General features: G+C 33.0%; 1 protein-coding gene across 5 annotated transcripts in view; it reads right to left on the bottom strand.

Annotated features, from left to right (window-relative positions):
• LOC149570972 (uncharacterized) overlaps positions 1-13457 on the bottom strand; it is a 219804-nt gene that overhangs the window by 106814 nt on the left and 99533 nt on the right. For 4 of the 5 annotated variants that reach the window (XM_089812515.1, XM_089812517.1, XM_089812514.1 and 1 more), the window contains 3 exons: positions 10865-10963; positions 10520-10639; positions 10197-10259 (listed from right to left, as the gene is read on the bottom strand). In XM_089812515.1, the coding sequence (XP_089668641.1) occupies positions 10197-10259; positions 10520-10639; positions 10865-10963 (282 nt within the window). The remainder of the gene's footprint in view (positions 1-10196; positions 10260-10519; positions 10640-10864; positions 10964-13457) is intronic. The other variant, XM_089812516.1, reaches the window with a different exon arrangement.

The raw sequence follows: 13457 nt of genomic DNA, 5'->3' as shown, positions 1-13457 counted from the left end.
ACTTCCTGTTCAATTCCAAAACCTTGCTTAAGTTGAGCTCTCCTGCGCGTATAAAATCTGTGTATCTCAGCTCTTGGATGCATAGATTTGTAATCAAATCCACAGGCTGGCAAGATCAGACTCTGATACCACTGAAATATCCCAAATGGATATTTGCTCTATTGCTGCTATAATATTTTATTATATAAATTATATTTTCCTATAGATTTTCCTTTGATCTTATAGAGCTAGACAGAAGTTGCAGAAAAATGTTATTTCTTTTTGTATTTTTCAGAATATAGGTATTACAATAAATAAATAACAATAACTAATAAATAGAAGTGATAGAAATAATATGCAGCAATACATACTAATCCAGAAATGATTCTAAAACCATACCAGCAGAGTCTAATTTGTTCTAGAATAGTACCAATACAAATGTGCTTCAAACAAGATGGATGCTAGCTGAAAATGGGATCTAGGTGAGCTGCTGTTATAAATGCCAGGCTGAACCAAAGTGGCCACCTTCCCTAAAAATCTACAGTTTGCAAAGTGTAACTGCAATACTAGAAATTGATCCACTGCCTTGATCAAACTGTATGCATAGGAACCTTCGAACCTGATCTTGTTGAGGGCTATATCCCAACAAATCAGCTCTCAGCACTAGGGTTTGCGTCCCAGGTGAGGAATGCTCGTCCAGAGCAATGGTGTCCAAAATAGGATGATAAAATGATAAAAAATACTCCTCTTTAGGTTGCCTTCTCCTTATATCCCCTCTCCAAGGCAATTTGAACCTTAAAAGAAGCCTAAAGCGGATTGCATTTGAACCTTATAATATAACATTATTTCCTAATAAAGGCGTCCAAATAGAAGGAAATCATTACTTTACTAATGACAAATAGCTCCAACCATCAAATAAGTCTCAGCAAGCGATAATCAAATACTAGAGATTGAGCTCTTCCCAACGAGCTATCACACATAGGCAAATCGATCCAAATGGAGCCAAAAAACTCCTTATTACTCCAAAATGGCTAAAAACTTAGCCTTATTTAAATTATTAAAATGCTAACTGAGGAGAATATTTAAATATATTAAAATATTTCCCAAGTAGCCAAGGAACAACCCAAACATCTTTAAAACATGAAACTGAGTTTGTCACCTGCCTGTGACTAATGTCGGACAACCTAGGCCAACTGGCAGTCACACCCTCAAATCTAGGGATACTCCTAAAATATAGGGAACACACCCAAATCTTTTGAAATTGAGACCAGCGGGTGATCTCATAGAACCTCAACTCTGGAAATGTCACCACCTCCTAAAAGATAGGAATCTCCTCCTACAATCAAAGAATTGCCTCCTAAAATGAAGGAACTGTTGTCAACTAATCTACTACTGCCTATAATACCAAATCCGGATGCTTAAAACGTTGACTAAGTCCCTGATCACCACTACCAACCTATGAGACTCCATAATAGGTTAACTCTCATGTCACTGCTAGACATAGCTAAAATGGGGACATGACATGTCCACACTCACCCAATAGATGTTTTCTGATCCTAGTATGACTTACATGGTAATCAGTTTTACAAATATGATAACCAGTGCCTGCTGCACTTGTATTTTTACCCTTAATGATGGAAAAATTGCTGCCAAATTGAAGAAATGGTATTTTGTGTTGAATGACCCTTTTGCAAATTTTTGAAGAGAGGGCGAATGACATTCAAAACATTCTTGTGGAGTTCCAATAGAACCTATGCTTGGATTTTCAGAATTGGAAGAAACGTATGTTTCGATTTCTTCATTGTCCTCATTCACATTGTCATCATTGGAACTTGGAAACTGCTGAATTTTTGGTATAGCAAAAGGAAACCATTATCTAAAAAAAAAGTAAAATTAGTAGTAGTTAGAATTTTCAAACCGTCTAATAAGCTACAAAAACTAAAACCATTATATTAAAAAAAAGAAGTAAACTTAATAGTAGTTAGAATTTTCAAACTCTGTCTAACAAGCTACAAAAACTAAAACACAAAATAACGTACCTTGACACTGTTATATCAATATGCTATTTGAAATTTCCTCAGTGTTTTCAAGATGCCAAGCTTCAAGTTTTCAATTGCAGTTCCTTGAATCTCAAAGTTTCGAGTTCTTACTTTAGTTTTTTCTTCTTTTGCATGGAAAACAGGATGTTTGGGTGTATAAGGGGAATGGGATAGTTGGCAGGATCCCTGTCCACCATAACTGAAAAAAAAATTAAAAATCATCTGTTTTTGGATAAAACTAACGTGAAGCTTTCATTTTCAGAGGGGACACCTAGCTGTGCCTAAGACTGTCAGGGGACATCTTAGACATTCATTGGCTTTTCAAGACAGCCAACTGTCCCCTTTGCATTCTTCAATGTCCCCAATATTGGGAATATCTTTTGGGATGATTCTTTTGAATGGCAGATTGGGGGGATGACAAGACAAAATTTGCTAAAATCCCGTCATCCTGCAAACATGCTAGTCAGTGGGGATGCCTGAGACTGTCAGGGGACATGTGAAACATTCGTTGCCTTTTCAGGACAGCCAACTATCCCCTTTGCGTTCTTCAATGTCCCCAATATTGGGAATATCTTTTGGAATGATTTTTTTGAATGGTAGATTGGGGGATGGGATGACAACATTCGCTAACATCCCGCCGAGGTCCTGCAAACATGCTAGGGGATGGGGATGGGGGTTCAAGGGGTTTGAGACACATCCCTATGTAGCATGGATAAATTAGAATCCATTCACCAATAGCTTCCCATCTTCTATATGCATATTAATAGTGTATGTGTTGAGTTTGATTCTGCTTTATGGCTGTCTTTTATTAGCTAGGTCTATCTTTTATCTTGATTGAAGTGGACTTGACAATTAGATCATGTTTGTTTAATCTGAATGAATGTCAAATTTCTATCTTGATTTATATTTATTATTTTTCTGTAGTTTATTTTTGATGGCTCAAATTTACATTTTGTCTTGTTGGTTCTTTTCACATTGTACTTTCTTCCAAGGAGCCTTTGTGAGTATATATTTATGAGCTCCTGCATACAATCCATCTATTTTGAATCTTTTTGCAGTTTGTTTCAGCTGAAATTTTGTTCTGTAATAGTCTAAGACTAATGCATGGTCATAGTTTAAAATATAATTACTATTAATTTCAACAAGAATTGTTCTTCTTCATTCATTTAAGACAGTTTCATACCTAGGACTACTTTTCCACTAAGATGTGATGTAATTGCAAGTCCAGGGTTTGTGCGTAGTCAAAAGTAAGAACATTGTTGGGTTACATAGGGAGACGAAGCAGCTGAAAAGTAAATTTAAGGAATTCTACATGAATCACGTAGACAAGGTAAAGTGCACACTCTTTGCAATTATATTTGTTTGATGTCATAAAAAATACTTCTGTGGCTTCAGGGAAACTTATATCGATGAGTACGATCAACATGATTTTTTTTAATGATATCGTTCACCAAGCTATTAATATTTTGAATGTCTTCTTGCATAAGCTTAATGCAATGAGCTTACTGAGAGGTCACTCCACCCTCATGCTCCTTCGGCACTTCGAGCCGTGTGAGTTGCTTCCCTTCTATTCAAATACTCTACCCTCGACATATAGAGGTTAAGAAACTCCTCCGTTGTTTCTTCCACCAAATTTAATCGTTGTCGAGTCTCCTCCAGCAATTCTTTGGCACTCCTCAGCCTACTAGGTGAGTGCACTCCCTCTATCTGTGCCTCTTCACCCCTTCGATGCCTCTCGGCAATTTGCTGAAGCTTCTGCCTACACTCTGTCTGTTGTGCTAAAATTAAAACTTCTTGTGTTGTGCACATTTCATCCTCGTCTTTTACCTTGTTCCTATCCTTCTTAAGCAAATTTAGCATTAATCTTCATAACATTCCTTCGTTCCAAGTTCCTCTGACAATGACACCAAATGTTTACCGTACAGGGTAAAGATACTTAACATATGTAGTATAGCACGATACAACACAGAACAGATACTTTATTCATATATGCAATATGCACTCAATACTTACAATCCGAATACAATGATTACAACGATGATCCAAAGTCCATTTCAGACAGTGTACATATACCTTCCCGAAGGGTGACTCAACCGTCACGCGCTCGTTTAGATACAATTCTACCCGTTGGCTACAATATAGATTTTCTCGACAACAAACTAATCCTCCATTCTTCAATAAAAAGAAATTTGATTGACTCAAAAAACAGATAGATAAGATTAGTTTGATGGAGCTCCCAACATACAAGCTATGTTGGAGGAAGATCCCTCTACTAGATTCCCTTCAATCCCTAGCCACTATTGAGATCAATAAGCCCAGGCACCTAAGATACAATTGAAAGAAAGATCACTGTAACTGCTACTAGAGTAAACCATCTAAAGATGTGATTGTGCTTGTAAACTCTAGGGCTCTTGTTTGCCACTGTTTTGTTCAAAAAAATGTGTACTACCCCAACTACAAAAAAAAAAAAAAAAAAAACTCTTGTGTGGGCAATGTATAGAAAAGTTATGTTCTCCATGATAATCTAATGAAATGGTTATTTGCCCCAACACCAAAACACCAAACAAAGAGTGTAGAAGATGCAGATGAAGATATTTCCAATAGACCTAGAAACAACCCAAAGCTCATGTGAATGAAGGTGTGTGGTAGAGTAATCACCAAGTCTTGGACATTGGTTGGGATTTTGATGATGGCAAATAGAAGGATAAAGGTTTCTTTTAAAACGACACTAAAGACTTCATTCGACCAAGAGCTAAAATCCATTTTGTTGTCCAATGATTTATTTTCATTTGAATTTATTGATTATTTTTTCTCATGATAAGGTTGTTAACTTTCCAGAGTGTTGAAAAACTGAATTTGATCATGGAAAGCAAGCCTTTGTTATTTCCAAGGATGGTAATTTTTCTACAATTTTGGAACAATGCAAATATCAAAATATTTTGATAGAATATTTTTGTTGTCCTAAATCCTTATCTTGCTACTGACACTGACTAATTCCTTTATTCTTTTTAGTTGACTAGAAGTAAGCATATCATCTACAATCTAAGTCACAACATTCGCCGAATTTCATCCATGAAGTTCAAATTTGGGCGAATTTTTACCCTTTCCAAACTTCATCCGAACTTTATGATACTTAATATAATATTGCTATTTATAATAAGTTTATTTTATTTTTTAATAATATCAAGCTATTTGGTTTTATTATTTAGCAATGTCAAACTATTTTGCCAATTTTGTGGATATATTACTTATATATGAAAAAATAGATAAATTTATATAAGTTCAATATAATGTCTATTTTTTTCTCAAACTTTTATCCTTGCAGAATTTCATCCGAAGTTTATGGTCGACAAATTCGGATTTGAATTCGAACCTTGTGACTTAGTCTGCAATAGACATGTAAGATAAATATTACAATTTACAAAAACTACGAAGATCTAAGACACTCTTTTAACAATATTCAATATTGACAAGCTACAAAGAAACAACTATATACAATTAAGGTAAGCAATATGATCCCACTGTTTATAAATCCAAGGATCAGGCTTTAAGTGGATTATCACAATAAGAGCTCTAGCAATGGAAACTAACAACACAAAAATGTTCTTTGTGCCTTGTTAGAATTTATCATATCAAGCTTCCCTCCCTAGATTTCTTTGAATCATGGCCTTTCCAACAAGTTCCTTTGATGAGCTTGTATGTGAGTCCTAGATAGTGTTCATGAAAAAAAATCAATTGTACACAAAGTTAGCATACAGAATGTGATGTCCCCAATTTCAAAATAGATTTTAATAAGAAATAAAGATTAATTATCATTATAATATTATTATTATCTTCTATTTTATAATATAAATATTATTTATAATAAATAAGATAAATAATACTAATCTTTTGGATATATTTAAATCTAATATATATATATATATATATATAAAGTTAATTATAATATATTTTATTTAATATTAGGCATATACATCTTGAAATAATAATAACATAATATATAACAACTATTTTTATACAATAATTAAATAGTAATTGATATTATATATATATATATATATATTAAGCATATAATTTATGAGTTATTACATACTCTTTAATATGTCAAAATTGAAGTGTATGTGATAAATTAATATTAATAATATTATATAAAATAATAACCTTATATTATTTTATATAATATATGAAAAGACACATCTTTTCCCTTCATATTGTATATAAGAGAAGTATTAACATGGGAAAAGAGGAGAGGAGAGGGATTTTATTAAGTCGGCAATATATTTTTTTAAGAAAACGAGGAATGTCCCAAAAGGGGTCATTACAAATGGTATCAGAGCAATGATCTTGCCATCCTGTGTGGAAGAAGGTTAAAGCAGATCGGTGAACTACATCAGATTCTGAAAACGACTGAAGGGTTTCAGAAGAATTAAGAGCAAGATAATTACAAAAGAATTAATTCTTGAATATACGAAGACATTGTACATACCAACATGAGAGTGCTTATTATATTTGCAACGATTCCAAAATATCAACAAGGCTTAAGGCACAATTGCAATGAATTATACAATCTCCCTATTTCATTCAACTGAGTAAATAATGTCCATGTTAATAAGGACACGCATAATAGAAGCAAGGCTATGGATGATTCAATCATAGAGTTGGGCATAAGAAGTGCAAGCAGCATCAATGATGTCTATTGTCGATGCTTCAAACAAGCTGCTACGGGAGCTGATTTAAAGGAAGTAGCTACAAAAGCTAGATATGAAGTAAAGAGTGTTGCCACACGTGAGAGGCCACGGAGAAATGAGAAGATTCTCCTGAAACATGCTGAAACTGTTAAGAATGATGTGTTCAAAGTTACAAGCCAAAATGGGAAAGCCAAAACCGATAACTAGGAAGGTGCTTGAGAAATGTGACGACAATGTAGCAGTAAAGGAAAAGACTTCCTTTTCTCGAGTAGTGTTCCTGATCATAGATTTTGTGGCAACCTTAAATCTTTAAAAGACGTGAGAGAAGATAACTGACAGTTAAATATTATTCAAGTGTCTACATTCAACAATGATTGAAGGCCAGCCATGTTGGAGGTGAACTTCAGGTCTCTCCAGAAAATTATGTCTCAATTTATTACCGTCTATGATGCAGAAAATAAGAAAGAAAAACGCACACGGAATGTCAAAGCTTCAGAGTAAAAGATTTCAGCAGAGAACGGGATTGAAATCAGTTATAATTATAATCATATGTTTCAACCAAATTTTGAATACATATTGGTGGATCTATGGATGTTGAGAAGTTGGATGACTGATTATAATTAAACAGGGCCGACAAAATGTCCCCCCTCACTGCAACCTCTATCATGTCATTCAGGAATGATTTTGATGTCATTTCACTGGACATCCATGAGTTCCTACAGATGGATACGAAGATTGGAAATGACCAAAAAAAAGAATCACGTGACTTCAAGTAGAGGCTAATACCAAGGATGGATTGGGCAACATTAAAATACCTTCTGCTTGGATCGGCCACATACTCTAGCTTTAATATGTATATTATAGTATAAGGAGTGGTGAAAGAATATTTGCATCCGCTTATATTTGAAGAGATTATTAAAAGCAATGATGAAAAGTACTCCAGTAATCATATTATTATTAGTCAGCGATTTGAAACAAAAATTAATTTAAAGGTGATTGTCATACAAGTGATTCTTTAATCAGAGATTCATTCGGAAGAAGTTTGATTCTTAGGATGAGGAAATATGTCCAGTCAAGGAGATGTGACCATTAAGATATGGAAATACCAATGAACTTCAAACACCACAATATGAGGAAGTATTGAACACTGCAACCAACGCATCTATCGTATATAATGAATTGATTAAAACAAGAATGTGCATCGATCACATGAATTATATATAAAGCATAGACATTGTAATATAAGAGATGCCAATCAGAATAAAGAATGTTTTATTCAACAATAAAGATAAAATCTAATTAAGGAAATTCAAGTAGGTAAATATGGGGAAACATGGACCAAGTACAACGAAGTGGTATTACCATTTTTTCAGCAGAGAACATGTGGATTGGTTTAATTCAAGCGAAGGAACCCTCGGTCAGCGATCACACAAGTCAACAAAGGAAAAATATACCACCATGTGATAAGAAGCTGATGCCATATTACAGTGCACTTGAAAGATTTCATATAAACCAGTCACATATACCACAGTAGGTAGCCATATGAATGGCATATAAAAATATTTAATAATTGAGGAGAGTTTGAAAAAGGTATGCTGAAGGACAACATATAAGGTCTGTATTAGTCTCAACTTTTTCTTTTCATCTAGAATATAACATTATAAATTTGAATATATCTAAGAATAATCTATATAGAGTGGATGTATGATATCTAAATGAGAGTAGGTATATTTTTTTATAGAAATCAATATTGTTTCTTAAAGAAATAATTAATTTTAATATTATTACAATTTATAATATGGGAAATGAAATTTTCAATATCTATATTCAAATATGTAAAAAAGATTAATATTGAGAGTCAAATTAACTCTCACATTTGATATAACTTTCTAATATTCTTATCTGCTCAATAAGATTTATGTCAATGATAAGGATTTTGGTATTAGTGTATAGAGGATAGGGATTATCTTATTGGTTAATTTAAATATTATCATTATTGGGTATTTAAGAGAAGTGTTTATTGTAATTAACAAGTTGTGAATAACTCGATAAGACCCCTTATATTAATGGATAGGGAGTGTGCACAGGGAGAAGGAGTAAATCGGTCACGTTGGGGCAATAGAATCCTAATATGGATTTTAAAATCTGAGGGAGCCCCAAGTTGAGCGTGTCCAAACTCAAAGCCGCAATAAATCTTCCAACCACGTCAAAATTAAGCATGTCCTAGTGGGTAGGGAGTTTGCACAGGGGGAGGAGTAAATTGATCGCGTTGGGACACGAGAATCCCAATATGGATTAAAAATCTGAGGGAGCCCCAAGATGAGCGTGTCCAAACTCAAAGCCGCGGTAAATCTTCCATCCACTATGGAATGATACACCCTATTATAGTACTAGTTATAGAAAATATGCATTTCCAATCTAACTTTTGATTTCGAGACAGGGGAAAGGAGGACAACATTCACGATCAAGGTGATAAAACATTTCCTTACCTTTTCTTATTTCAATTTGTAAGCTAGATTCTAACATGTATACTATGTGTCTACATCGTGCCTTCATGCATCAATGTCTTTGCCTCGTGTCTTCATGCATTTGTGTGTCTACCTCGTGTTTGCATCGTGTCTTCATGCATTAATATGTCTACTTTGTGTCTTCATTCATATGTTCTTGTACATGCTAACATGTCTACTTTGCAAGTGCCTAACACATATGCAAGAAAGAGAATGAATCCAGACTATGAATTAATGAGGATCAAATCAATTGTTTGAGGACAAGCAAATTCAAGAGGCCAGGACTGTGATGTCCCCAATTTCAGAATAGGTTTTAATAAGAAATAAGGATTAATTATCATTAAAATAATATTATTATCTTCTATTTTATAATATAAAAATTATTTATAATAAATAAGATAAATAATACTAATATTTTGGATATATTTAAATCTAATATATATATAATATATAATAAAGTTAATTATAATATATTTTATATAATATTAGGCATATACATATTGAAATAATAATAACATAATATATAACAACTATTTTTATACAATAATAAAATAGTAATTGATATTATAAATATATTAAGCATATAATTTATGAGTTATTACATACTCTTTAATATGTCAAAATTGAAGTGTATGTGATAAATTAATATTAATAATATTATATAAAATAATAACCTTATATTATTTTATATAATATATGAAAAGACACATCTTTTTCCTTGATATTGTATATAAGAGAAGTATTAACATGGAACAAGAGGAGAGGAAAGGGATTTTATGAAGTTGGTCATATAAATTTTTAAGAAAACGAGGAATGTCTCAATAGGGGTCATTACACAGAAACATTGGCAATGTCAATAACATGAATATACTGTCCAAATAAAGAAACCAATAGATAATGAAAATTTAAAGGATCTAAACTCCTCCAAATATTTCAATAAATATGGACATTGCCAACTACATATCTAGAAATTTGTTTCTCACCTCATCAGAATCTCTGTGAAGTTTGTGTCTTTTCCTTGAAGTCAATGGCTTTTCAAGAGGTGCCTGCAATTGAAAAGAGGCTTTCAATAAAATAGACATGTCCCAATCAAAGGAGTTTCTTATAAGAAAGCATTCCCATTTCAGTTTGATTGCAGAAACATTTGCTTTAGTTACACAAAATTTGGCTATTTTCTTAAGTATTGTGAAACAAATTAGATTGATTGTCAACAAATAATTGAACTTTGTTAAGCATTTAATATGAGGCTGCATACAATCTTCTAGCATTTTAACTTTTCCAGAATGGAATAAAAAGAATATAATACAGTATAAGCGAGATTTCTTGCTTCATTAGAATCTGTGACTTTAAGCTTCATACTAGTCTCTTTAGATTTGCTACACTTTCCAACAGCTTCCTCTAATAGAGAAGAAACCTCGATCATCTCCTGCCAAAAAACTACAGGACATGAAACCATTTCAAAACACAATCTCACACGTGAAAATCTAATTTTTCCAGCCATATTTCATTGAATGACATTACTAATCATATATCTAACAATCATTAGAACCAAAAATTATTCAATAATGAATTTTTCATTGAAATCATATAAAGTCTTCTATGCAACTAATAAAGGCACTGTGAATTACACACCATGCCACTTGTTTCTAACCTTATTAGGTTCTACTACACCAACTTTGCTTTTCATTTTTTTAGGCTTAGAAGTCTTTGTAAGACACTCAACTGAAGGAGAAGCAGTATCCAATAAATCCTGCAAAAACAACCAAAATAAAGAAACTGCTCATAAGATTAAGTTTGTTCGGAAAAACTAACTCAATTTTATGAAGGACTCTCTATTGTGATGCAATGATAAGCTATTGAGAATAGAGGAACAACCAACTTAGCACAGCCAAAAACATGGAACAAACAACTAAATTCTTAGAATACTGACAGATGATATGATTGCTTTGCATAATAGTTTGGAGCAAAACCAATCGTCATCAAATAGAGCATACGGTCATGAGCTCTGGTCCCGTCAAATTTTATTAAAAGAAGCCTGCTTTAAAATTTTACATTCAACAGATTTTCAACAGGTTTGTCAGCAAGATATGGTTTTAAATGAATAAGCTGTTGTCATGTTACACAACAATGTTCACAGAACTTTGGCAAACACAAACTTGTGGTGATTAATATTTTTCATTTTAAGAGAATATTATATCAAGGACAACATAATTCATCAAACCCAATATTTGGGGAAAAAAGGGTCAATAAAAAATAAATTTGTTTCAAACTACACCAAAAGAATTAAAACTGAAATTAAAAAATTACCAAAAAAATAACTTAAAAGCAATGTAAGATTTGACTTTTGCTAAGGAGAACAGGTTTCAGCCTTTCACCACTATTACAACCACCACCAATGATAAATAAATGCAAAATCATCCCTATGAAATTTATGTTGTGTCAAAAACATTCCACAAAGCAATCATTTATTCGTCTAACGTGAAAAACATTGCACAACAAAAAACTAGTGTCAACAATGTCATGTTTTTGCTCTTGTATTCTTAGTTATTTCTTCGTTTGTAGGTGTTTTTCTTTGAGGTTCACTGTTTAGACTCTTTTTCTTGTGTCATTTGTTTCTAGCAACTTGTTTTGATTTTTCTTCTTCTTTATGGTCTTATTTTTTGTGCCATACCGCTCTCTTTTTATCTCTCCAGGTCTGCTACTTGATCAGTCATCATTTAGTCTGCTCTCTTTCATACTAATGATGGATCACAAAGTGTGATCCGAAATGTTGATGCAAAAATTTAAACACAATAAATCCCAAAGCGAATTCTATGAATGCTTGGATTGTGAAAATTTAATGTATGACTTTGCAAATTTTTTACAACTTGTCATTCTAACCTCCAAATGAACATTACTAAATCAAATTTGTACCAAACATACCTTAAATGGCTCAAGAAAACCATTACAATGTTGGTCTAGCACATTTGACTAGTTTGACCCTCTAGGTTTTAATTGGTCTTACCATAGATCAATATCACACAGATAAATTGGCGATAAACCAGCTTCTCCTCAGAAGTTACAGCTCGTGAGAAAATGCATAGTTTTTGCACAAGAAAACACAGCAGAGAAGTTGGTGATATATTGCGGAGAAGTTGAAAACTTCTCCCGGGAACCTACTACTTTCTCTTCGAGGATTTCCTACTCAATAGGTCACACATTTTGTTCATGAATTGGAGGAGGAATTTCGATCTCCATTTGTGGATTGTTTTCAACAATTGATATTCTATTTTGATTCACCAAATCAATCTCCTTTATGGATGAAGTGTAAGTTGAAGAATGAGCCTAATTTGATTTCTTTTTCTCATTTGCAACCTTCTTTCTTCTTGATCTTGCTACAGTTTTTGTTGTATCTTTTCTTTTATACTTCCAATCTTCAGGTTTCTCAACACTGTGGGTTGCTTCATTATCATTGGAAGAATGTGCTTCCATGTTGCCCATTAAATAAAAAGGCAATATTCTATTCCATCAGTTTGTGAATTTTCTTATCTACCCACCAATTGGTATACTTGGTAACTAGCTTCATTAATGTTGTAAAATCTGTAAGTTTCAGAAGTAGACCATTTTATTGGAGAAAGATCTTCGTCTTTCCCTTCTATAGAGTATGTATGGGTACAATCTCCATCATCTTATAGTAAGTCAACTATAGGGAAAAGTCCAAATGTCCTGATTAAGTTTAGAAATATTCTTTACCACATTCTCCTCGTCTCATATTCATGTTTATTGAACTAGCTCAAAAGGCTTCAGTTACTACTTTGTACTTGTTTCTTTCCATTTACCAAACCAATTTGGTGATAGGTATCAAAGTTGGCTTTGGAATTGCAAAAATGAAAAGTTGGCTTTGCAAAGACAATTTGCTATTTGTAGTTTGCTTCATAGTTCAGACTCTCTGACTACATTGGCATTTGTTAGAATTTATAATCTTTCCTTGGTTGTATTTATTAAATGGGATAAACCAAGGTATCCCTTAAGTGGTTTGTCCTCTAGTCCACATGTGAGGACAAGTCCTTTTTGTAATTCCTTTATTAAGGAAAATAGTTTATTCCTCCTTAACAGGATTATGACACTTGTTATGCACACACTTATGAATGTGGCAATCATTCACATGGGAGTTACAAATAACTCCTCCTCTCATCTCTTTATAAGAGATGCTTCTCTCTCATTCTCAACACATAATCGCGATGTAGTTCATGTAATGAGCCCTA

This window comes from Cupressus sempervirens, chromosome 2 (genome assembly GCF_028749045.1).
Source record: "Cupressus sempervirens isolate cs-2001-9-10 chromosome 2, ASM2874904v1, whole genome shotgun sequence".
Classification (NCBI taxonomy): Eukaryota; Viridiplantae; Streptophyta; class Pinopsida; order Cupressales; family Cupressaceae; genus Cupressus; species Cupressus sempervirens.
Note: the sequence above shows the minus strand (reverse complement) of the source record. Positions and strands in the feature narration are given on the sequence as shown.